The sequence below is a fragment of the Squalius cephalus genome, assembly GCF_949319135.1.
Source record: "Squalius cephalus genome assembly, chromosome: 18".
In the NCBI taxonomy this organism is placed as follows: domain Eukaryota; kingdom Metazoa; phylum Chordata; class Actinopteri; order Cypriniformes; family Leuciscidae; genus Squalius; species Squalius cephalus.
In genome coordinates, this window is record NC_137139.1 from 14,965,550 (window position 1) to 14,992,285 (window position 26,736).

Below are 26,736 nucleotides of genomic sequence, written 5' to 3' on the forward strand. Positions count from 1 at the left end.
TTTTACTTTTTCTTTTATAAATGGATAGTAGTTCTACATGTATTCGTCCTGAACCGCCAGCGTACTGATGTCATGGTTATTCATCACACAGCGAATACACATATTCACAGGTGATCCACACTCCAATCCCTTCTGGGGTGCGCACGGTAATGCAACACTGTTTGCTAACCGTCACAACAGGAAATCTTGTTTGTTTGCTTTATTTTTCAAAAGCACAATGTTTTGTTTTTATTGAGTGTACACAAATAAAAACAGACTTTACAGTTTCGAATGATGTGTTACTCTTTTCTGTATGACCATAAATGACAGTATTTTAAGTTGTTTCCACTGATATAATGAGACAAAATCATTTGGCATTGTGCCGATTCGTGTGATGGAAGTGCAGTGATGAAATATGCGTGTCCTGCTTCACTCTGTTGCCTCGTGGAAAGGTGATGTAGACTCAGATGTAGATGGCAATTTTTCTCTCTCATCTTTCCGTGATTTCTTGAAGCGTAATATTGAGCTTTGTGCACCAAATGTTAATGAACTCACATGCGCAAAGAAAACTAATCTCTGCACAAGTTTTATTTTTCATTATTCTATTTATTTTGTACTTTTATGACACAAGATGTTTTACAGTTTTGTAGCTGATTGTGACCAAATACCTTTTTGTTTTTTATCAGTCCTACAACAAAATATGATTTATGCAAGAGTGCACTCTGTTTACTGCTTAGTGCTTGATACTCTAAAAGAGCCTGTACTGTATCAACTACCTCAGGGGGGACTAATGCCACTAGGTGGAACAAACTGTAATTTGCACTACAAAAATAAATGGGAAAAAAACTAGCACTGGGGATTTGTTGCTATTAATGGTGTACCGAACTCGTATCAAACCGTGACCCCAAAACCAAGGTACATACAGAACCGTGACTTCTGTGTACCGTTACACCCCTAGTAGTTCCGGTCCTGGATGCTGATTGGTCAATTCAGTGTAACAAATTGCTTAATGAAATGGTTTGTCGCCAAGAAACAGAAGTAACAACCGATCTTTTGTTCTTTATTGTGATCCAAGTGAAATGGAATATTGAAATTTAAAAAAATATTAGGTGGGACTTGGTTCTGTCTGTTGGATGTTGATTGGATGGAAAAAACGTATGCAATTATGAATTATTCACAGTAAAATCAATAACATGCATTTAGAAACTGGGGCAAATTTTGACAATTTTTATTTGGAATTACAATGTAATGTAGTGCCAGTTTTAGAAAATGAATAAGGCACTAAAAGTTAGGGATATATTCAAAGGTTAAAGGGGTTGCAGACACTTTGCATCTTGCCTAAAAAAGAGTTGTGTTTTAGTATACAATGCACGATGCCTTTGTTGCATCAACCGTTGGGCCAATTAGGATGTTTTGTTAGATAATCCTAATTGAAATGAGTGACAAAGTAGTTCACACAAAGCACATTGTGATATTGCTGTAGTGACTCCACCTCTTGGGGAACATGTGGCATTTATTTAAGCTTTAATACTTTGGATCACCTCTTTTTTTACACTGGGAAAAGAGTATTAATTGCTCCATGTTCCATGTATTATGGACATGTTTAGTCCATAACTTCAATGCTAATTATTTTATGGACCTCAACACCATACACAACCTCACACCAATCTGAAATGTGTCCTTCGCCAGTGAAAGTACAACACAGTGTCTGCCAGCCGAAACAGGCAGCGGCTGTGTTAGCAGCACTAAATAACAAGCACTCAAATCCCACGAGCTCTGTTCTGGTTCACATTCATGTCAGGAGAGGGGTTGCTTGTTTGTCTAGAGATTTTCTTCGCTGTTTACTCTAGCTGTGTTGCTTTTTGAGCCGTTCCCCCGCCCTTCCCAGCTGTTTACATAAGGCCCTCCCTGTGTATTATGGCACCTGCCAGATCTGCAGATCGTACCACCTGGTTAATGTTAAATTGCTCCAGAAGGAAGATGTGTTTGTTAATAAACACCAAACCCAGGGCCCCAGTGTTTACTGTAGTCATGGTGGCAATCAGTTATTTAACAAATATCGGCCCCTGCTTGTGTGGGAGAGTGTTTAACTATGTACGAACCAGAGAAAATGCGCAACCTGCCAAAGCAGAGCTATATGAAGCGCTTGGGGTTGAAAGAAATGAGTTTTCTATGAAGTTATGATCTGTATTCTTATAACTTCAGCTTTCGTATGACTAGTTCACCTTTAAACAAGTGGACTGGGCTGGTTTCTCGCCATCATGAGGATTGGATAAAAGGAGAACCTTTAGCATATCTTTGTTTTTTCAGCAGTACGTAGCCCACGCAGTTGCATTGTCTTAAATGGTTATTTTTAAGCTTCGTGGAAGGCAGGCAGACAGGTTATACCAATATTCATAAGAACCTGTCCCTTGCAGTTGTGTTTGCTGAAAAAGTAATACTTTTAACTTTTTGTTTTTCAACAATAGTGCTTTGAATTGATTACTTTTTTATTCAAATAACGTACAATATGCTGGTTGATTAATCGCAATTGATCTCAATGTCAATATTTTCCCTCAAAGACAAAAAAAAAGAGATTATTCAAAGGTAAAAAGTGACTTTAGAAAACGTTATATTGTCAGTATATACTTTATGATTTATATTCAATATTATTAGTTTTATCATATATATATATATATATATATATATATATATATATATATATATATATATATATATATATATATATATATATATATATATATATATATATATATATAGCTGATGGACATTGTGCTGCGTTGTCATGGGAACATATTAGGTGAAAATAATTAGGAAATTACATTGTCTTTCGTTGCTCCCTTCGTCAAGTGCGTTCCAAACGTCTACATAATGTACACTAGTGCCCTGCTCCCTCAAAAGTCCCCACTTCAAGGGCTCTGCCCATCGAGGGGAGTAGGGCATAGGGATGCCCACGAGCAGTAAGCACGTCCCAGCCGAGTTCGTCACTTATTGGGGTCCCCTGGAAACATTTCCGTTGTGGTCAATGCTATTTGCAGCGTGTTTGTGAGTATTTGGAGCACACAAGTGTTGTGAAACTGATGAAGATGTTTTCTTAATTTGTGGGTGTTTTTCTATTTGCATGTTTTCTTCAGTTGCAGCGCATTGAGCTCTCTCGGCCACCAGAAAAATCACATTAAAATACGCACACAGGAATCGTAGTTTTAGAACAAGTTTGAATCGATTTTCTATTCCCAACCCTAGTCATGTGGCACAATTAATTGCGTTATCATAATTGATCACAATAATTAACCCAGCCCTAGTTACTAAAGTAACATCAGCATCTCTGATATTGAAAGTGAAGTACAGTTACAACTCAAGCCTTTCTCTTTGCTGATTGTATCAGGCTGAGAAGAATGTTGTCTTTGTTCGTGTCAGTTTTTTGTAAACACACTGATGAGATCAGGCTGTTTCACACAGATGTTTGTCGACTTTAAGGAGATAGATGCAGGATATTGATCGTCAAGGTCAATACAGATATTTTTTTCTGATTTCAGTCCTTCAAAATGCCCCTTACCAAAGACAAGGTGCATATGAGAAAAGGTTTCCTTTTAATTTCCATTCTGCTCATATAGTCCTATGATGTCTTTCTGATTTTGCTACAATGCTAACCTTTTATCTTTAACTGTGAGATGGTTATTTCTTCTAGTAAAAGCTTAATTCAGTCCCAGCAGCACAATATAAGATTCGCCTGAGTGAGCAATTGTCAGTTATTTGCGTTAACATGTCTGTAGGCATCAAATGCTTCGTTCTCAGAACTCTTTGTTTATAATGCATTATCATATTTGTGAACAGTACAAACACAAATGTTTGTGTTTCGATGTCAGCTCTGCTGGCAAAGTGCATGTTTTGTCATGATCTAGTCTGTAGGCTTGTGTGGGGGGAGAAGGAAATAAAATAAAGGAAAAGGCTTTCCAAAGCATATGTCAGAAGAAATTTGTTTTGCTGGCAGCTGTCTGATTTTTCTCCTCCTGTATTTAAGGTTGTCGTATCGACATGCAGGAGTCCAAGACCGATCAAACAACCAATAGCAGTCCAATTGGGCAGGAAGGTCAGAGCTCAGAGAGCGAGAAGAGGGTAACCAGAGAAACGTCTTCATCCCCATCATCCACAGCCCAGACACTTCAAACACAGGTAAGGACCTAAAGCTGACTGAAAATACATTAGCTACAAGTTTCTTTTGTGACTTGGAACTAGAGCTAGGCACACATTTTCAGATTATTTATAAATGACATTTGAACACTTTAATATGAATCCCTTATTTTGTAGTGCTCCTCTCGTCCTGTAGATCTTTTCCAGTCTGCAATGCAGTCTGTGCTTCTTGTAACGCTTCTGGTGTCGTTTTTTTGCACTCATTCTAAGCGTTGTGACTGTTCATACTTGAGATAAATTGTCCTTGCAGGTCATGTTAACTCTGGTATCTTTTCAATTCCCTGTGTGCTCCTCAACTGAAGTTTATTGTGAATAGCGCTGTATAGTACAGGTTCATCAAGTCAGTGTAACCAATTGATACTTAATTTAATACCACCTAAACAGTTTTTGAAGAGGTGACATGCTGTCATCTCCTTTTCTGTATTTTTGTGTTTTATTTACCTAGTATTTCGCTCAAAAAGCACAATTGTGTCATTTACTCAACCTCATGCAATTCCAAACCCATAAGACTTTCGTTCATCTTAAGAGCACACAAGATAATTTTAATATTCTCTTTTTTGTTCATCCATTGAAAGTCCATCCATCAAAATGTTCAAGCCTCAAAAAAGTAAAGTACTGTAAATCGAGCAGAATAATTCAACTGCGTCTGAAAACACATAGCTACTACATTTGAATATTTTTTTTTTATATAGTATGAACATGGGTAGCATGAATGAAATTTGGACATACTACATCTGCCATGTTGTTACTGTCACGTGACCTACCAGAGTCAGTTGTGTCACTTCAATGCCATTCATAAATCCTCTCCTGTAGTCTCATGGAATAGTAAAGTGTCCATCAAATGCACTGTTCGGAATAGTAGTAGGGCATCCGGGGACTTTTCGCCTGCTGTTTTTCCGAATACTGTGTGTTCGGACATACTTCTCTTTTAGCGTACTGTTTTTCGTATGCTATATAGTAGGGAAGTATTGGATTTCGGCTGCAACTCAAATCTTCTGTAGAGACACAATCACTTTATATGAACAGATTTCATTTAAGCTTTTATTCACATATAAACATTGATCAACATGCATACATGGAGCACATCAAATAAATAAAGTTATACAGTGATAAAAATGGTTTAAAGTGTAATGTTTTTGATTACATAGTTCAATGGATGATACCAGAGAATATCACAAGTAACTTCATGTGTGTTCAGGCTATATTTTGATAACATGACATAGTGGTACTTCATCTGACAGGAAAATCCCTTATGGAATTTTAAATGCGGGTTTTGGATTATTGATTCCGATTCTTATCGATTCCCAGTTTTGATTCCAGTATGGTAAAAAAAATTAAGTCAAACATTTAGATTTTAGATATTGAGTATTTGATAACAAAAACAAAATTTTGGGGTGCACTTGCTCCTTTTAAACTATGCAAATAAAGTCACAATCCACCTTATGCACTGTCATAAGGCACAAATGATTCGATATTGAATCAAAATTGTAATTGAGCCGGAAACGAATTGTGAAATCTGTGCCGATACCAAGCCCTACATGAGACTGACATGTTGAAAATGTTCCAGGAAATGCTTTCTCAAAGCAATGAAGTTTTTATAGGTATGTCAACATTTGTTACACAATAGCTTTGTTGCCTGTTAGAAAAATTGAGCAATTCTGAGACACACCCGTGTTAAATAATTTAAATCATTGACGTGTCTTATGTGAATCGGAGGCTCAGTGCTTTCAGCTCTGTCTTTCAAAAATAGTCACTGTCATTAAAAATCGTACATGCTTTTATCTCTATGTGGATGTGCACATGATGAAATTGTGACAACAGTGACTAAGTGCAGCAGATTCATGCTGAGAGCACCCACACATCTCTTCAGTGCCCCATGTTCAGATTCCAGATGTATGATGTCACCTCTGGAGTATAGGCCAGACAGCTGTGGGTTCAGGGCACCGTCCTGTGTTTAAACAATGAGAGAAGGCTCTAAAAAGCTCCTGTAAATGCTTTCCCATGTTGTTTTCATCTCCCAAGGATTACTGTGTCATGATCTGTCTGCTTTCCCTTTTCTTTTCACACTCGTCTATTGAAGTCTCCCATATCCGTTTGCTCATCTCTCCACCCTTCTTTTTGTAAAGGGGAGTTCCACAGGGCCAGATGTTTGACCCTACAGAGGTGTAAGAGGTCAGATCCGAGAGGACGGTCCCACCGCTGTGGATATTGTTCGCGTTCATTATTTGCATTTCTCTTTCCTTGATTTCTATCTAGAGGGCCTCACAATGGAAAATAAGACAAAAGCAACAGAGAGAGTGAGAGAGACATCCTTTCATCAACTTTTGGAGACCTCTCATTGCTTTGGCACAGCTGATGTATTTACTTTGTTACTGTTTCCTGACAACTGTTTTTTCCATTTCAGAAGGCGTATTATGTTCTGGTTTAAATAAAAGAGCTGGTTTAGATTGTCTCATGCAAAGAATTATGCTAATGTTTTTACAAATGTTACCATGTGATAGTCTTCAGAGGAATGTATGATAGGATCCAATCACCAAGGGACTGCTGCGGCTGTTAATAGTCAAAGGTTGAATCCTCTGCACTTTGTGCAATGCGCGCAGTGTGTGACTGTTATAGGTGGATGTTCACAGGTTATTATAAAATAAAAATATTGTGCAATCACTTCATTTTTTTCTGTGAGGGCTTGTCAAGAGCGTTATGGCTGTGGTCCACGTGCAATAATAAACCATAATTTTATCGCTTGAATATTTCCAGTGGAGCTCTCCTTAAAGGTATAGTTTACCTAAAAATTTAAATTCTCTCATCATTTGCTCACCGACCGTCACGTCATTCCAAACATGTATGGCTTTCCATACAGTTTTGGTTAATGCATATACCACATGCATATAATGGTTTAATGCATCCTTGCTGAATAAAAGCATTAATAACTTTTGAACAGTAGCATATATTGTGTGCTCCACAAGATGGTGAGTAAATGATGATAGAATTTAGATTTCTTGGATGAACAAGCTTTTTAATAGTTTGACGGGAAATTAACTTTCATTAAAAAACCTTAACTACGAAATATGTTTGCATCCGTGCTTCTTGAAAACAATGTGAGTGATCCTGGGAGAGCAGAGCTGCTCAGAAACCAATCAGAAACTTGTTATTGTTTTTTTCAGGCACTACAAGTTGCTCAACAACAGCAGCAGCAGCAACAGCAGCAGCAGCAGCAGCAGCAGCAAGCGTGTGGTGAAAAGTCCCCCAAGAGCACGGAAAAGGAGACCGACGCGCAGGTAGAGCCGTGCCCTCCTCCACCCGCACCACACACACCTCCAGAGAACCTTGCTGTTTACACTATTACACAAACCGACTTGTTTATGCTGCCTTCAACAGATCATAAACAGATGGTGCAATGAAGGGTGTTTTATTATTACATATTTTTATGATGGAAGATTACACGTCCTTTTTATTGTCTTTGTAGCCTATTGTAAAACGAGTATTTTCTGTCTTGTCAGTTAACAGATAAGGCTGTACTACTGAGGAGAATTAGACAGCTGTAGAGTTTAGCCACAAACAAACACTCTATATGCCACCCAGTTCACAGCTGCCTTTATTTATTCATCATGAATGTAATGCTTATTACATGAGTCTCATGTGAATGCAAGAGGTGGAACTAGGGTTCAGATAGTCAATAGTTCAAGGCAACGTGCCACTATGGCAAGTGTAAGGGGCGGGGTTACTAGCCCGAACCACATGACTGGATGGTTGCGTTAGATTTGAGATCCTAGTGAGAGTGTTATTGGAGGGGGAGGTGGGTTGGTCAGCAAGGCTGGGTAGTTGAAAGAACAGTAGGGAGGAAACTGGCACTCTGACTAGTCTTCAAGAATTCTGCGCAGCTCTCTGTTCTTACCGCCAATGGAGTTATCAAGGTCTGTGAGTATTGAGGCGAGCTTTGCTAGTTTACTCGGAGAGGGAAAGAGATATAATGTTTGCTTTAGTGTGTTCTGGTATTTGATGTCTGTATCTTTTAGTCTGTTTGAGTTTTGTGGGTGTTTTTCAGGCTGTTTATTACCACTGTGCTTTTATATAAAACTTTTATTGCATTTTCCCCAACCAATTTGCTTTTAAAATCTCTAAATTACTGCAATTCTCTGTAATTTTCTGTATGCTCACATTTAAATTTACAGATCATGATTTCAAAAAGCAGTTTGCTGTATTCATTTGTTGATTAATTCTTAATTGAGTGGTTTTGTATCATTTAATTGCTGACATTGTAGAATAGCATTGTTTCAGAATTGTTCCTGAACTTTCTTTCTTTCTTTCTTTTTAGATTTAAAGTGTGAATGGGAACTAAGTGAATGACCACTAGGGTCCATAATATCTGATCTGACATGAGGCTGAAAGCTTTGAATGTTCACTGGGACATTTTTTTTGTGACTCACTATCTTTAGGCTGTCATTTTGTTCCTTGAATTACTTCTCTTTGTCTTTTAAAGGCTATGTTCACAGAACTGTGCCTTTTTCCCCTCTTGTTTTTTTTTCCCCTTGCCTTTGCAATTTATATTTACCCAGATGCACAGTGCAGGAAAGAATGTTATTTTTACTTTTGGGTGGGGAACCACACCAAAATTGTTCAAGGTATTGGAGGGGAATAACAACAGGCTCTATTTGTTTTTGGGCTGCTGAAGCCTGTTGATTTATGGCTTGTGTTTTCAGAAGCGATCGCTTGTTGACATGTATTCACTCATGGGGAGTTGGTTCTCTGACACACTGGCAAGAACAATAACAACAACAAAACAATGTTTGGACTTGTCTGTTGTCATGGAGACAACACTCATTAGTGCTTACTGTGCCCCCGAGAGAGAATATTTACATTAATATGCTGGCATGCTTACATTCTTCTTAGGCTTTAAAGTATTTCTGTGTTGAGACTCGAAGGCCTGGTATTTTTCTTTTCAGAGCTCTTTCACAAGCAAAAGCATTTTTTTGTTTACTTTAAGTTACTTAAGTTACAGTATTTCTGGTTCAGTTCTTTCAAAGGAGCAGAATCGGTGTAGTTTACAAAATAAGTCATTTTTCAAGGAAAATCTTTGCCTGCAGTGTGTGGTCACGTATACAAAAACAGCATATAGGATTGGGAACCAAGCACTGACTCCATTTGTGGTTCTTAAATGTGTATTCTTCTGTTGATGAAGCGAGAACACTATAAAACAATACTCCATGGCAGAACAAATCATAAGTCAGCTTGCAATATGAAATATCACAGTAAAAATAAACTACACAAATAAACATGTGTTAGTTGCATGCAACAACAGTCAACTAGGAAAGCACTCATGAATCAGTTGTAGCAGTTACTGAATTAATCTGACTCGCTCACTGAACTGCAAGTCATTCATTTCAGTCATGTCCGGACCAAGAGCTGATAGGGCCTACTGTGTTGTTTTTCATGAGACTAAATCAGCATGATTACTCTTGACAACATTTATTAAACATGTATTAAAGATACATTCTAAAAACATTTTTTAAATAAATAGCTATATACTTCAAATATATTACAAAATATTTCGTTTTTTTTTTATTATAATAATTGTATTTTTATGCCACCCTTGTGCTGTGTTAAAGTCTATAAACACCTCTTAAAAGTATTGCATTTAACGTGCTGAAATATGAAACGAGCTCATAATTTGGCAAAAGCGGTCTGTCATGCCACATTAAACAGCGCCAAAATGGTATTTATTGCTTGATTAAAATTGACTAAATTTGAAAGCTGTCAGAGTGCTTCATATCAGAAGCAACAAAGCTTATTGTGATTTATTGGATGGGAGGCGCTACAAAGTTCTGTTCAATCATTAACTGAAAACAGCATAGACTGAAAGATCGATTCTTGGGATTCAAGATCGTTATCTGTTCTTCAAAATGAGAATGTGTCCTATGTACTAACATTTAAAATAATTATTTTATACAATGCACTTATTGTGTCCATACCTGTTTTTACAATGTACTTATATTTTATTATATTAAAAATACCTGCATGTAGTTACAGCTGTAATTAATTTCTGTAAATACATCCATAATGACACAGTTGACCCTTCCTTTACCCCTTAACCCACCCTTAAACCTAACCATACCACCAAACCTGTCCTTACCCGTATTCCACCTCAATAGCAGCACTAGTGTTTTGTAATGCAACATCAACACAATAACTACACTGTACTTATTTTTTGATGTAAGCACATAGTAGTTAAGGACACCAATATTTTAACCCAGCCCTAATAATAATCATTAATGGAGTCAAGGAACCAGAATCATTAAATTCCTTACAATTGCCATTCGCTGTGGCGTGTGAAGATGTTAAGCTAGGTCTGTCGTCAATGTAATATATTGCTGTCAGACACAAAGGGCTTTTGATCACACGTGAAGCAAGTTGGAAAAGAGCAGCGTGAACATTCTGCTAAATACTATCTCTTTTTGTGTTCCATCGACGAGAAAGTCATAGGAGTACAATGTCTAATTCTTACATTTTTCGATTAACTGTTTCTTCAATTGTCAGGATTTTGGGCCATGATCTTGAACACACACACACACACACACACACACACACACACACACACACACACACACACACACACACACACACACACACACACACACACACACACACACACACACACACTGTATGGGAAAGACTTGTTAGTATAACAGTCAGCTGTTATTGTTCTCCCATAGTTGCAGTATCTCAGTCCAGAAGTATGTTTATATGAAACTGAACACAGACTTCTTTACTGGAAATTTGTGTTTGTTTGTGTTTCACAGACTTAATTAAAATGCAATCTCGAGTTTTGTTTTTACAGTTGCTGTGTACCCCAGTATGTATTATTTATACGAATCCGTAAATGTGACTTTAATTATTCTGTTTATGTTTATTGTAAACATCTTAAAAGCAGAGAGAGAGAGTGAGAGTGTGTGTGTGTGTGTGTGTGTTTTGGCTTGAGATGTGGTAATTGCTAGAGGCCAAGTGATGCATGGACTAACTCATTGTGAATCCAGTGCATTTACATTGAAAACACTCGCCTCTGTTGTGGGTATTTTTGTTTTTCTGTTTTCGTTGGTAGCATTTTTAATGTCAGTGTTTGAGCTGCTGTCAACAAATGAATAATGTATTTGTCTTTTTAATCTTGACTGGTTGTTTGCCTCAGTTTATGGGCAAATTAAACTGAGATAACTGAAATGAATGCTTGTGAGAGATGTTTTTTCCAATTGTAGGCACAGGGGTTTGTCCTCGCATTTTATTGAGGACTGTAAGCCTTGTTATTTTCAAAATTGTTTGTGTATTTGTTTACATGGTCTTGTTGATGTTGACCGTTGAGGCCCAGAAGACTTGGAAACTATTCCCTGAATGTCTAAACAATAAAATATACAGAAAGGTCTGGCAGAGTCTTACTCTGGTATCTCTTTTTAGCGTTTTAAAAGTGTTTACTATCCTTGGGGAAGAGAACTGAAATTGGGTTTGTTGAAAGCCCTTTGTTCTTGGAGTTCGTGATTTACTTTTTTACATCACAAGGTATGCAGCGTGATAAAATCAATCTCAACCAGGATAATAAATGTCTTCTTGACATCCTAAAGCTCATCATATTGTCTGTCAAACAATCAGTGTGTTGCTAGAAGTAGAGACCCACGCTCCTGCAAAAATGTTTCCTTCTCCCACTCCCACCCACAGCATTCATGTTTCGTCCCGCTCCCGCCCGCAAAAGCCCCCAGGTAAAAGTATTGATTTTTTCCCCCAGTAAATCCATGAAAGTTCCATTAAATAGTTTCAAGTTACTTGTCACCTAGCCACAGCCTACACATCCCAGCATAAACTGAATGAATTATTATATGTTCATAATAAATATTTTTTTATTAAAGCATCTACATTCACAAACCACTGTTAACTTTAACAGAAAAGCAAGCATAGGCTTTTGTATGCGTGATTTAGATACCTAAATAGTCTTTCTACAGAATCAAAATTCAATACCCACCACAAGCTATCTGATTATTTTCAGATCAACGTTAAAATGCCTTGGTATTAGTAAAAAAACACAGTCGTTTATGTTTTAAGAGAATATAAATGAGTGTAACAAAACATTGGGTGTTCGTCAAAATAAATATTGGTTCTGTGATGATGTTAATAATTACTGGCAATCTTGAAGAAAAATAGACAGCCGTTCACTGCACTTGGCTGGATAATTGTATTATATTTAAGTTATTTAAAAACAAGTATCAACTCAACATTAATCCTAACTGGAAGAAAATGCACATCTCATTTTAATCACAGACCTGCCTCTCTGTCAAATTCTTACAGCACTGAAATTAGTAATAATATATAACTAATAATTAAGACTATGGCAATAATTTAAGTAGTTTTTCTCCACATTTGATTACTTTTTGATTTTTGTTTTTAATTTATTAATGTTCATTTGAATATTTAATACTGTTAGATCTGCAGGTACTATTTACTTTATATATTTGTGAATTGTTTATTGGATCTTTTTTAATTACAGACTGTTTAATTAGAAAAGCTTGAAGCTTTTTTATTTGATATACAGCATATGTTGTTAATTATATTAAATGCCAAGCAGCGTTTTACTTTTCGTTGTGGTATTGTCTTGAGAATCATGAAATTTCACTGGTATTGGTATTGACTACTACATTTATGGTTTTGTGAAAATCCTAATACAAACTAGTGTTTGATCAATAATGAAGTGGTGTGTGTGTGTCTGTAGGTGTCTTTATCAGTGGGGATGATAACTCCTCAGGCCATCACTCCTCAGCAGATGCAGCAGATTCTCCAGCAGCAGATCCTGAGCCCTCAGCAGCTCCAACTGTTACTGCAGCAGCAACAGGGCCTCATGTTACAGCAGGTACACACACACACACACACACACACGCATTGGGTTTTTATGTTATACGAAGACTCTCCATAGACGTAGTGATTTTTATACTGTACAAACTTTACATTCTATCCCCTACCCCTAAACCTAACCATCACAGAAAACTTTCTGATGTTTTACTTTTTCAAAACAACAATTGTTTAGTATGATTTATAAGCCGTTTCCCTCATGGAGTCCGAATTTTGTCTTGAATCTTGTGGGGACACTGGTCTTGACAACATAGGGAATATCTAGACCACACACACACACATATCAGTTTTCCCAATTTTTTTTTTTTTTTTTTTACTTACTAAATTGGTTCTCAACCTTTTTTACTCAAATGCCCCCCCCCCACCCCCCCCACCCCTTGTAACCGAAGAATTGTGTTTTTTATTATTTAATTTTTTACATAAACTGGGAACTTTGATCTATTCAATTAATGTATCTATTTTATTAAATTTAATCTGTGATTCCAGAAGTTGTAAGAACTGTATGTTTTTCAATTAAAAACAGTATTTGAGGGTGAAAAAGGCTGTATGATTTCAGTTAAATTTTTTAGTTTTTTACATTATAGTTTAAATTAGACATTGTTTTACTATAATAGTACAAATGATTATGATAATTATTATATTAATAATAAATTGAAATACTTTATAGTCAGCCCCCTTGGAAGTTTGCTTGGGCCTCCTATACCCCTCTTCCATCAGAATGGTTCATGTTCTGGAGCCAGAGCCTGTTCTTTGGCCGGGCGAACTGGAGCCTGTCGCGAACCGACCGTGTGTTTCCACAGACTTGAGGAACGAACGCGGATGTAACGCTACTGTGTGTTGTTCTAGTGAACCAGCAGCTCGTATAATCTGCAGGTTCTCTCATCTGTCCTTTTTGGAGATAAACTGAAACTGAAAGCATTGATTCACTCGCTCTCTCACACACATCGATCTCTCTCACGTATATAGTTTTATATATTTAGATGTAAAGAGAAATGTAGTGCAACGTTATTACATTGCTCAACGAGACAGCGCCAGTATTTCTCCGCCCCACTCCCAGGCTCCGTTGGAGAACAGCAAGTTTTCAGGGCCGGAGTTGAACCGTTCTTTCTGGCCCGGAACCCCCTTTTCTGCAGTGGAAATTAGGGGTGTAACGATATTCAAACCGAACCGAAAAACCACGAAACACCACCCACGATACGTATCGCGATACTCTCATGGCGTATCGAAGTCGCCCCGCCCCCTGCTGTCCCGGCCCAGCGGACCTCATGTCTTATGTGTACACAACGAATACAGCGTTATAGCCTAACCACCATTAACACCCCATAATAGCAAGCTCCGTATTTTGTTACTTTCGATAGTAAGCAAGGTGTAATCTTTCAAATTCTGTCTATTTGTTCACGAAATTCAAACAATAAATGCCGTTTTGGCGCTCTTTGATGTGGCGTGACAGATCACTGTACTAGCTCCTCATTTAAAGCGGCAGCGCGGAGCGCGAGTAAACGTGATTCTCTTCCTCAGTTACAGAATAAACATGAATGGACACCTGAAGGTATGTTAAAAGATACAGTATACTTACTGAAAGGCATCATAACTCGTGTAATCAATCAATCAATCAGAGTTTCAGCAGCGGAAAGACGCCAATAAAACGTCTTAGTTTGTCACATAGCCTTATATTTACCTCAGGCAAGTCATTCAGTGCCCACAGCTTGTTGGTTCCTAAATGAACTCTTGCACTAAATAAATGCACTATATTAGCCTATATAATATATTTTACTTAACATGGTAATGATTGATATCTTGATTATTTAATGTAGCCTATGTTTTAAATATCTGTCATAAAAACTGTGTAAATATTTATATTTCAATAACAAATTAGAGTAGAAAACATGTTAATGAGAAAACTGCCTTATGTGCAGTTTACATGTTTTCATACAATGTGTTGAGTGATTATTATATCTAAAAATAAATAGTATCTGAAATTAGGCTAAAAGTCTAGGCTCTGTTGTTAACCTTTAAGGTTATAGTAATGAGTGGGCTCCCTATATAGTTTACAGCATTATTTAGCAGATCTTTTTTTTTTTTATCCTTGCGAAAAGTTTAACTGTAATTGAATTATTTTAAAGACAAATACAGAATTTGTTCATTAAACCACTGTAAAAAAAAAGCAGCAGCAATTTTAGCTTTCTAAACCCCCCACCCCACTGAACCGAACCGAACCGAACCGAGATGTCAAAACCGTGGGGCGTACCGAACCGTCAGTTTTGTGTATCGTTACACCCCTAGTGGAAATGCACGGAACGGTTTGAGAACGGATAAAGACCAGGAAACCCGCACCGGAACCGTGTCGGAGGAAAAGGGGTAATAGTTGGCCCTGGCCCCGGCCCCCTGGTTGAGAACCACTGTGTTATTGCATTTTTACACTAAAGCGTTTGTGAAACAGTGGCCAAACAAAATGGGTTTTGCTGTGCCACATACTGATACGTAAAGAGAAGTGTGGCCAATACACTGCCAGTGAGATGTACACAAAACTGTGGAAGTTATCAAACACTGCTTTTACTAAACATTTACTCAATCTGCTTATGTATTTGAAAACGGATAATGTACATAATACATTGACAAAGCTAATGCAAACATAAACCAACATTGACAAAGCAAAGCTAAATTGACTACCACTTCTGGTCATCAGCCAAGCACATTGATGAGCCAATGTGATCATCTCAAAATATCCAAATTATAGATTATTACTTGACATGGTCAATACTCTCAGGCTGCATCCGAAGTCGCATACTTCCCTATTATATAGTAGGCGGAATACAGTATGTGACAAAAGAAGTATGTCTGAATTCACTGCACTCATAAAAGAGTAGGCAGAAAGTACCCGGATGACCTACTACTTCCGGCAGGTTCTGCAGTGTGCATACGATGGACGCTTTACTATCCCATGAGGCCACGGGAGAGTATTTAGGAATGGCAGTGAAGCGATGCAAGTGACGCTGGTGTGTCACATGATAATGACAACATGGCGAATGCAGTACATCCAGATTATATTCATACTACACAGTACACACAAGTCGTGAAGTAATTACTTATTCAAAATAAGTACCTACTCAAGAGAGTATGCGATTTCGAATGAAGCCTCACTCTTTCACTAGTGAGTAAACTACCTTGGATAGATGTGTGACTTGTTTTCTGGTGTTAAATGTTTTGTGTCCTCCCTCTGTGTCTCAGCAACAGCTTCAGGAGTTCTATAAGAAACAGCAAGAGGAACTCCACCTGCAGCTCCTGCAGCAACAACATGCTGGGAAACCCAGTAAAGAGGTAAAAACATCGCAATTTAAGACCGAGGACCATCAGAGCCATTTGCTGCCCTTGTCCTCAGCAATCTCTGCCAGATTACTGTCACACAGCCAACTTTTCACTAGCCACATTTTTTTCTTTTGACGGCTTTATGCGACTGTACTGTGAGCGAGTGGGGACACCGGCTGTGGTGTCGGCAGCTTTATCACTTGAGTGAAAGTGCCGGCTGTGCGGTGATACTATGAGTGGATGAAGACCCCAGCAGTGACTGTTCTGTGAGTGTCAAGTGTCTGTCTCTGTATCCCTCTAACAGCAGATGATGGTCCAGCAGATGGCTATACAGCAACAGTTACTCTCCGTTCAACAGCAGCACCTGCTCAACCTGCAGAGACAAGGCCTGTTGTCTGTCCCGTCGGCTCTTGCCAGCGCACTGCCTCAGGGTAACAACACCTCACTGCTGCACTGTTGTTGTTAGTAGGCATTCCTGTTCAGATCATTTCGTTCATTCCACTCAACTTTGTTGCATCACCAACGTTTCTATCACTCATGTCCCGTCAACTTTCTATTCATAAAATAATCCTGAAAATAATGTATACATTTAAATGCAGCCTTAGAGCATATTTTTTTAAAAATCTTATCGACCCCAAACTTTTGAACAGTACTGTGAACGCTGCTTTTCAGGGTTATTGTTTTCTCAGAATAGCTTTGTGAAAGGGATCCTTGATTTTTGTTTCATACATGACATATTTGTTTATTAATGTTTTATTTGATTGAACCTTTATTCAACCAGGAGAGAAACCTTAAATTATAATCTCTTTTTAAGGAATATCGTGGTCAAGATAGGCAGCACATTAAGTGTTTCATTTTTAAATGGCTTGTGTATAATTAAACAACATTAAAACAGGTTGTTTGATGGTTTAAGATGTTCTCTTGCTGAAATGTAAGAGATTATTTGCAGTCCAGTAATCCCATGGCTGTCAGAGGTTAATGATTGGTGCTTGGATGGATTGGAATAGACAGAGAATCGTAGATATAGAGGTCTTATTAGTTGTCTAGTGATCTAATAAAGGCAGTGTCTTACTCACAGGCCTAAATCCTGCTGAGCTTCAGCAGCTTTGGAAAGAGGCGGCAGATGCACGACAGGAGGAGAAGAGTAGAGGAGACAAATCCCCCTCTCCTCCCAAAACTCAGATCCTCAACCACCACTCCAGCACCAACGGACACCATGTGCACCGACCCAGCCGGAGAGACAGGTATTTCATCATTCAATCGTTTTTTTCTTTTTCTTGAGCCATTATTTTTTTGCATACAAGCATGTGCCATTTATTTCATCATCATGTGTTAATATTTGCTCTTGACGCTCTCGCTCTCTCTCCAATTTCTGAGCTCAGAAGAGTAAATGAACAACAGTAAACTGAAGCACTGTGGTAGCACTGCAGGTTTACTAGCTCACCAAGCTCATCCTATACGAGATTAATCAGACATGTACACAACACAAACATATTACAACTTACATCTGCACAAAAGGACACAAATGAACTTGACTGTTCTAGTCAGAGTGTGTGACTTCAGTTGTTGATGCGTTCTTCCAATTTATGACATTCTGTTTTAATAGTTTTCTCATTATAATTACCTCAAGGTACAACCAAAAACCAATCAGAAGCAAAGAAAAATATACTTTTATATATATTTTTATGTCACACGATCATCAATATGTCGGTGAGATTTTATACTAAAATTAATGCTTTAATTCAGCAAGGATATATTCAGCAAAAATGACATTTATGATGCTACAAAAGATTACTATTTCCAATAAATGCTGTTCTTATGCATTTTATATTCATAAAAGAATCCTGGAAAAAAATTATCATGGTTTCCGCAAAAATATTAAGCAGCGCCACTGTTTCCAACATTGATAAACAGTAGTTTCAAAGAAATGTTTCTTCAGCATCAAATCATCATATTAGACTGATTTCTGAAGCATCATGTGATACTGAAGACTGGAGTAATGATGCTGAAAATTCAGCTTTGATCACAAGAATAAATAGCATATTATAATATTTTAAAATAGAAAACAGTTCTTTTTAATTGTAATATTTAATAATTTTACTATTTTTACTTTTTTTGATCAAATTAATGCAGCCTTGGAGTGAGTATAATGGCTCGTTTCCACTGAGCGGTACGGTATGGTACAGTACGGTACGGTTCGGTAAACCATGAATCGGCTAGCGTTTCCACTGCCAACAGTACCCTTACTTAATAGGCGTGGTGTAGCCTATGCCGGAAAGAAGCGATCGACGTCATTTTCGCGCGAAGAAGAAAGCGACATAAACAACATTGGATGACATACAGCAGATCTTGTTCTTGTTTCTCGGCGTGTTTGTCACCGTTTCTCAATAGCAAGATGCAAAGTTCGGACTTGCCAAGTCCAACTCAGGAGAATGACTCCCGAAGATGCAAGTCCGATAATATTCACTGCATGAAACATTAGCCTATTTATAACAAAACGAAATATAAAACACAACCCTACCTCTTTTCGTTTAAATATAAAATTAAAATATTAAACATTTTAATATGGTCCAGGCAATATGTGCATTTGTAGTAAACAACAGATGTTGCAGTAAACAACATTACAGTGATCATCTTCATTCTTCACTGTAATAAAATTTAAAATGACAAAACTCAGCCCAGTCTTTTTTTTGTTAAATTTCAGTTTTAGCAATATTAGCCATTATAAAAGTATAAGTAAAAGGTACAAGAAGCTATACAAATAAAGCAAACAATTCAGTCAAACATACAAGGTCAGCGCTCTAGTCTAACCATACAACGGTAAAGTTAAATAGCTTAAATATATAAAGTTATGAAACTTCACTTAGCCCTTAGCCAAAACGATTGGCCAGGGAACAAATTATAGATTCACGAGACCAAACATCGCCTGTTAGATATACACAAGACGAATTATATCTCATGTTTAAACAGACGTTGGAGTCGGCGGCAAACGTCAGAACGACTAGCCGAGGAAAGGCTGTTACAGGCGGGGTAAATGAGCGCCGAGCGCCCGGTGATCGCCTGGATCTCACAACCTGGATCAAATTTTCATAAATCTTTATAAATAAACCACAGATTTGAGCTTTAAACAACTACATTCTCGCCTGAAAAACTCTTAAAACTACATTTCGTGACACAAAAACAGTAGTATTATATTTCATCTGCATATTAAAAAATGGCACTTCTTATGTTGTCATTCCCCTTCTTGTAGCACACGCAAGTGACGATTCTCTGTCAACCAATCAACGTCCTGCAGTCTAGCTCCACCCTTTAGTACCTCTCTGTGCTAGGTACCCCAATGGAAGGGTACCTAAAAAGTGGTACGGTACGGTTCGGCATTTTGGTACCATTCACAACTTTTGACAGTGGAAACAGAAATAATTGCGTACCGTACCGCTCAGTGGAAACGAGCCATAAGAGACTAAAAAAAACTCAAGAACATAAACTTTTATGTTATGCTATGCTATTGTACGCTATGTCATGTTATGTTAGTGACAAAAAAAAAAAAAAACGATCTTAAAATGACAGTAATATCGTTTATTGCAATTATTTTTTGGATATTATTTTGTCCAGCAAAATTAGTTGTCGTGACAGCCCTGACAGTGAGTATGTGTCACATGTAACATTAGTATTTGATGACCAGTCAAACCAGTGGATCTCACAGTGGAACCCAATATGTTGTATAAGAAGTAAAGTGTTGAAAACAGTTGTCAGGTGTTTTAAGAGGGATTAGTCTTCATGGCTGTGTGAAAGGTGTCAATCTGTGTCAACGTGTGCCCTGCAGGCCTTTCTTCATATACACTCACGAAAACACCTCCGTCTTTGTTTTCAGAGGTCTAAACCTGTTTGTCTATATGTTCCAGGAGCTTGTTTGCCGAAAGCACTTGACTGTTGTCAATCCAAAACCTGTGACTGTGACTTTGTGAACTTTGCTTATAGAATGTATTGCTGTTTGTTGACTGATTTGAACTTGTTTATGCATCTGCGTGAACCCATTACCCAAGCAATTGGGGTTAAGAACCAGCAGCCTTCTGGTTCCCCAACCCCGAGTCTTAACCACTACACCACACTACCCCGTTAACAATAAACGCTCGGATTACAGTAGGTGCCATCGTGTCCTGGTGTTGCATTGATGTGGTCTGATATGTCAGCAGAGCCCTCTTATGGCCCGCCTGTGATTGTTTGCATGATATTGGTGGAGGGTGAGAGCTCAAGGACTGTATGGTCAGTTTCATGTGTCATGTAAACTCCTGCCCGCCAGAGAGACGCCTGCAACTAAAACCTTAAGTGCAGCCACTGGCACCAGAGAACAAACCCTTCACCCCTTCCAGAAGACCACGACATGCGGGCATTGTCTATCCATCTCTCCTTCTGGCTTACTGAGTGACATGCAAACACTCTCACGCTGATGGACTGAGGGACCAAATGTAATCAATCCTTTAAAATCTGTCCCACTCCATCTTGATACGTTACTACTGTAGCTTTCTCTCCCGAGTGCTTTTTCCTGTGAGGCGAGTGTTTGACATTGGGCTGGGATCTCCATCTGCAAGAACAAACAGTTCATTGCGCGCGTTTGTTTTATTGTGTCTGCTTGCTGGCTTATTTGATTGTTCAGTGTTATAAGGATGGAAATAACAAAGTCTGTTTTAATTTGTCATGTGTGAGTCATCTTCCTAGTTGGGGTTGTGTTCAAGCACTGAATGAGAAAAGATGCCCGCATTAGACCTCTCTCGTTTTTTTTTTTTTTGGTGTTGGGGAAGGAATCTGCTGGCAGAGACACACAGGGCTCTCTTAGGCGTGTAAAGGAGAGGGTCATGGTCAAAGGACACAACCTCTCTTGATCCCAAACAAATAAAGCATTCTTGACATTTTTCAAAGTTCAAAAATAAATCGTTTTCTCAAACAGTCCACTGTTTGATACAAAGTCCCAAACATGTCCTGCTACTTTCTCAGCTGGAGCTGAATTGAAGAATAGAGCTTTATGAAAACATCTGACAAAATCCTGTCTGTTACATTTCAACCCAGTATACGATTTTGGATTTAAAAAAATAATTTCCATATGGAAAATACAGCATATCTATAGGGCCATTAAAGATTATTCTCATGAGAAATGAAGCACATTTTCTACCCATATTGTTAAATTCAGCTTTTTCTCATCGATTATTCTCATTACTTCAAAGCATTAATTTTACTGTACCACAATATTGTCCAAAAGTTTGGTGTCAGTACGGTTTTTTTTTTATTACATTTTTTTTATAAATTGATGCATGAAATTGATCAAAAGTGACAGTAAAGACATTTAAAATGTTACAAAAGGTTTCTATTCTGAACTCTCTACTCATCAAAGAATCTTGATGGTTTCTACAAAAACATTAAGCAGCTAATTATGAGAAATGTTTCTAGAACATCAAAATTAGAATAATTTCTGAAGAATCATGTGACACTGAAGACTGGCGTAATGATGCTTAAAATTCAGCTTTGATCACAGGAATATATTCAAATTGAAAACACCTATTTTAAATTGTAATATTTCACAATATTATTGTTTTTACTGTATTTTTGATATATAAGTTTTGTCACATCACCGTAATGGTGCTTAATTATTATAATGGGAGTTTGGGAGTAGGGCGAATTCTGAGGAAAAATATTTGAAATCATATTCAGAATGATCTTAATTAGATAACTTGGGCATCACCAAATTACCTGATGATACGTTGCGATACATATGTCATCACAACGAAATGCATCACAATATCGTTAATGGATTGAGACTGAAACCGAGTCTGTCGCGTGAGAAAGACGCTTGTCGGAGAGAGCATGAATTTGCAGTATCAGTTTCAATCTCTCTCTAGCAGTTTCCTTCAGCTTTTTTTTCCATACCACATCTCCTAGAAGCATCTCTGAGCACACAGTCAGAAACTACGGTTCAGAATTTATGCAAAAATGCAACCTTTGTGGAATCAACTGAAGGAAATATACATGAACGCAAGTACCTCAAAAGATTGATTTCCATTTAAAGGATGCTAAATAATTGTGTGAATGATAAGCCCAGGCGTGTTCTAGACATGCTTTGTGAGATTCACAACTTTCTGAGATCACAGATGTCCGAAATCTTGGAGATCGAGGACAAATGAAAGTGCAACAGTGTGATTATGGATGAAGCAGAGCCATGTGGGTCACAGAGTCGCTCAGTGTCACAACATACTGCACGGCAGTGACATTTTCCATTGCAAACCTGTATTATTAACATGTAACGTACCCAGAACTCAAGCTTCAGATTCTGTATTTATTGTCTCTGTTTTTGCTTCAGTTCTCAGGAGAGTCATTCTCAGAGCGCACATCCTCTTTATAGCCACGGCGTGTGCAAGTGGCCAGGCTGCGACGCAGTGTTCGGAGACTTCCAGTCATTCCTCAAGTGAGTCAACACTCTCATCCTCCACGTTTTATTATGCTGTTTGTCCTGTTGCAGATCTGTGAGGAGGAGCTGTATGCGGCTGTAATCTAATTACCATTTCTGAGTGTGCTCGCTGCTCTTTTAATGCGTTTCTATCCCTTTTACTCTGTTTGCTTGTTTCATGTTTTTTTGTCCCTTTTCCCTCCTCCCACCTCGGTTCGCTTGTATGTAAGTATGTATATACCACCCATGTGTCTTTATTTTCTTTCCGTTTCCTTCTCTCTCTCACTCTTTCCCCTGTGGCGGTGCAGCCGTGGGGCCCCTCAGGGTTGAGCTCAGTGCACTGATAAACAGAGTACCCATGGTGATCCTGGCCATCCCTCCCAAAACAAACAACAGGAGGATGTTTATCTGTGCCCCTTCCACTGACCCTGACCCCTGCTCCCAGTCCGAGGCCCCGCCCTGTCTATTGCCACAACACTGCCTTTGTTCCTCAGCTCGGTCACAGTTCCACCATATAAAAACATGTTTCTAATGATCACATCACACTGAGACTCACGTGCCGTACCTGAGAATAAGGTGTTTAGATATTGTTTTTCAACCTTCATGAATATGCATTCTTCAATCATAAATATTGCATTGCTTTAGTTTTCACCATGTAAAAATATCTCCCTCTCTCTTAATTCAATAGCAAATGCATTACTGTAATTTTTTGGTAATACAGATTCTCAAGATTATTTCATGGATAAATGTGCTTGATATGCGATTAATTGTGAATATTTTAATTACAAAAATATTTTTTTCAAAACGAGTTGTAAAGATAGTTGTTTGGATGAAAGCCTTGCACAGATTTTCTTTGAATACAGCACCCTCTACTTCTCAGTAATAGTATTGCATCCAGAACAATCATTTTGATTAGTAATGTATGATATACAAACAAATCATTCTTCTAAATTGATTATTTTAATTAGTTATTCAAACTCTCACTTAGCTTGTTTGAAAGTAAAAAGCTGAGGTGATTTGATTTATCATTATTGCTACATTTATGATGTCAACATGTCATACACTACGCGTTCAAAAGTTTGGTGTCAGGAAGATTTTTTTTAATTAATACTTTTATTAACTGACAGTAATGACAGTATTCATCAAAAATCCTTAAATTGACCAGGGTTTCCACAAAAATATGAAGCAGCAGAACTGTTTTCAACATTGATAATAATCAGAAATGTTTCTTGAGCTGCAAATCAGCTTTCATGTGACACTGAAGACTGATGTCAAAACAAAATTTTCATCATTATTCCAAAGGAATAAATTGTTTTAAAATATATTAAAATAAGATATTTTTAAATGTATATTTATACTGTTTTAGTTGTATTTCTGATCAAATAAATGCATCATTGGTGAGCAGAAATGACTTCTTTCAAAAACATAAGATCTTTCAAACCACAAACCTTTGAACACTAGTACATGAATGATTCGCTAAAAGGAATGAAACTACTCAGTGGTGATATTGTATTATTCTGCTGAGTGTGTTTTCAAATGAAACTAGATTTATTTGCAGAGACAACTATAGACAAGGCTGGGCAAGTTTATTTAAAAAGCACATTTCATGCACGTTTTTTCTTGCACTTTGAAATACCACTAAGACAAAACTCCAAAAATGAAAAGAAAATAACACATTATAAATAATTTAGTGCTATCAATGCACATGTTAACAGATGTGTTTTAATGTCTTGATGTATACTGAACGTCTGCATGTGTCTGTTGTGTTTTTCAGGCATTTGAACGGTGAACACGCTCTGGATGACAAGAGCACAGCGCAGTGCAGAGTTCAGATGCAGGTGGTTCAGCAGCTGGAGCTGCAGGTAAAGCTTCACAAACATTCAGCACAACTGCTTTTTCTCCAGACACAACTGCTTCTTGATATGCTGATATTTTATTCTGATTAGACTAAAGAGATGTTTGTTTTCTGCTTTGCATGCAGTTAAACATCCTGCTCTAATCTGAGCTCTAATCTTTTTCCTGCTCTGTATGTGCTGAATGTACACATGAAGAAAGAATCCACCATGTGAACGTTAGACAACAGAAAGCTCCATGTTTATCAGTGGTGTTTGTGTTTGTCAAACAGCTCACTAAAGACAAAGAACGCCTTCAGGCCATGATGGCCCACCTCCATGTCAAGTCTACTGAGGCCAAACCAGCCCCTCAGCCAGTATGTCACTGCGTTTACCATTCACTCTGTTTGATTATAAACACACTTCTGTAGTTCTGAAGATACACTTAAGATCGCTGGTGAAATAATAAACTTTCAAATGTTTGTTAGGTGAATCTGGTGTCCAACCTCACTCTTGCCAAGGCAACCGTTCCAAAAACCACTCCCTCCATGAGCCTGTCCCAGAGTGCCACGGCCCCGTCGACGCCCCTCACGTCGCTCCCCCAGATGCCCTCCGTCATCATCCCCACCAGCCTGCACAGCATGGGACCCATCCGCAAACGCTACTCGGACAAATACAACATGGCCATGGACCAAGGTGAGATCGGTGACCTCTCGCCCACTGTCAGTGTCAGAGCCAGTATTACACTCACTGTAGTGTAGTTATCAGGGCTCTACAACACGGATGGCCTGAAACCAGTGTAAAGGCCTGTTCGCACAAGGACGATAACTATAACGGTTGCTTTGATAAATTAGCAGCACCTCTCTCTTGTGTCTCATAGATATTGTGCAGAATAAGGAGTTCTACTTGAGTGCTGAGGTCAGGCCTCCATTTACTTATGCAGCTTTGATCCGGCAGGTAAGAAACCCTCATGCAGCTCTTGTTACCTCACCATCATTTCTGATGAGACTGCCATCAACCAGGCTGTCTGAGATATTTTAGTTAAACCTTTACTTTTATCTTTCATCAGCTGCTGTATGAGAGAAGTGTGTTAATCTTGTTCCCTTTTTTAATTTATAGGCCATTTTGGAGTCTCCAGAAAAGCAGCTAACACTAAATGAAATCTACAACTGGTTCACTCGAACATTCGCGTATTTCAGACGCAATGCGGCAACGTGGAAGGTAACTGAAAAGATTCACTAAAAATATCAGTCTTGATTGATTTCCTGTGCCCTGGATCAGTTTGTTCATTTCTTCTGCAATCTCAGAATGCAGTTCGCCACAACCTCAGTCTTCACAAGTGTTTTGTACGAGTTGAGAATGTGAAGGGGGCCGTTTGGACCGTGGACGAGCTGGAGTTTCAGAAAAGGCGGCCACAAAAGATCACTGGGTAAGTGCGCATCTGACTGCAACGTTTTCATTTGCACTGGTCATTTAATGACGCTGAGGTCTGTTTCTTCAGATCACCTCTGGTGAAGAACATCCAGTCCAGTCTGGGTCAAAGTCCTGCCCTGTCTGCTCTGCAGGTACGGACTCAACTGAGATTCATTCATATCTACACTACCATTCAAAAGATTTCTCTCATGGCTGCGTTTATTTGATCAAAAATACAGTAAAAACAGTAACATTATGAAATATTATTACAGCTTCAGACAACTGTTTTCTCTTTGAATATATTTTTAATTCCTGTGATGCAAAGCTGATTTTTCAGCATCATTACTCTAGTCTTCAATGTCACATGATCTTTTAGAAATCATTCTCATATCATGATATGCTGCTCAAGAAACATTTCTTATCAATGTTGAAAACAGTTGTGCTGCTTCATATTTTTGTGGAAATCGTTTTTTTTTTTTTTTTTTTTTAGGATTCGTTGATGAATAAAAAGTTCAAAAGAACAGCATTTATTAGACAGAGAAATCTTTTGTAACATTATTAATATCTTTAGTTTCACTTTTGATCAATTTCATGCATCATTGCCGATTAAATGTATTGAAATCTTACTGACTCCAAACTTTTGAATGGTAGTATTAATATATAACTTGTTTGGGATACGAGTGTTATTTTCGGTGATGT

At 38.0% G+C, this 26,736-nt stretch overlaps 1 protein-coding gene across 4 annotated transcripts in view; it reads left to right on the plus strand.

Annotated features, from left to right (window-relative positions):
* The window catches only part of foxp1a (forkhead box P1a), a gene marked incomplete at its 3' end in the record, with an annotated part of 45,101 nt that overhangs the window by 14,940 nt on the left and 3,425 nt on the right, over nucleotides 1-26,736 (plus strand). Inside the window, exons 2-15 of one of the 4 annotated variants that reach the window (XM_079849666.1) lie at nucleotides 4,001-4,152; nucleotides 7,332-7,445; nucleotides 12,914-13,051; nucleotides 16,279-16,368; nucleotides 16,661-16,787; nucleotides 17,435-17,600; nucleotides 22,706-22,810; nucleotides 24,567-24,654; nucleotides 24,918-25,001; nucleotides 25,113-25,320; nucleotides 25,505-25,581; nucleotides 25,744-25,845; nucleotides 25,932-26,053; nucleotides 26,126-26,189. In XM_079849666.1, the coding sequence (XP_079705792.1) occupies nucleotides 4,015-4,152; nucleotides 7,332-7,445; nucleotides 12,914-13,051; nucleotides 16,279-16,368; nucleotides 16,661-16,787; nucleotides 17,435-17,600; nucleotides 22,706-22,810; nucleotides 24,567-24,654; nucleotides 24,918-25,001; nucleotides 25,113-25,320; nucleotides 25,505-25,581; nucleotides 25,744-25,845; nucleotides 25,932-26,053; nucleotides 26,126-26,189 (1,623 nt within the window). In that variant the 5' untranslated portion in view covers nucleotides 4,001-4,014. Of the gene's footprint in view, nucleotides 1-4,000; nucleotides 4,153-7,331; nucleotides 7,446-7,960; nucleotides 8,082-12,913; nucleotides 13,052-16,278; nucleotides 16,369-16,660; nucleotides 16,788-17,434; nucleotides 17,601-22,705; nucleotides 22,811-24,566; nucleotides 24,655-24,917; nucleotides 25,002-25,112; nucleotides 25,321-25,504; nucleotides 25,582-25,743; nucleotides 25,846-25,931; nucleotides 26,058-26,125; nucleotides 26,190-26,736 lie in introns of those variants that run through there. The other 3 variants (XM_079849667.1, XM_079849669.1, XM_079849668.1) reach the window with 3 other exon arrangements.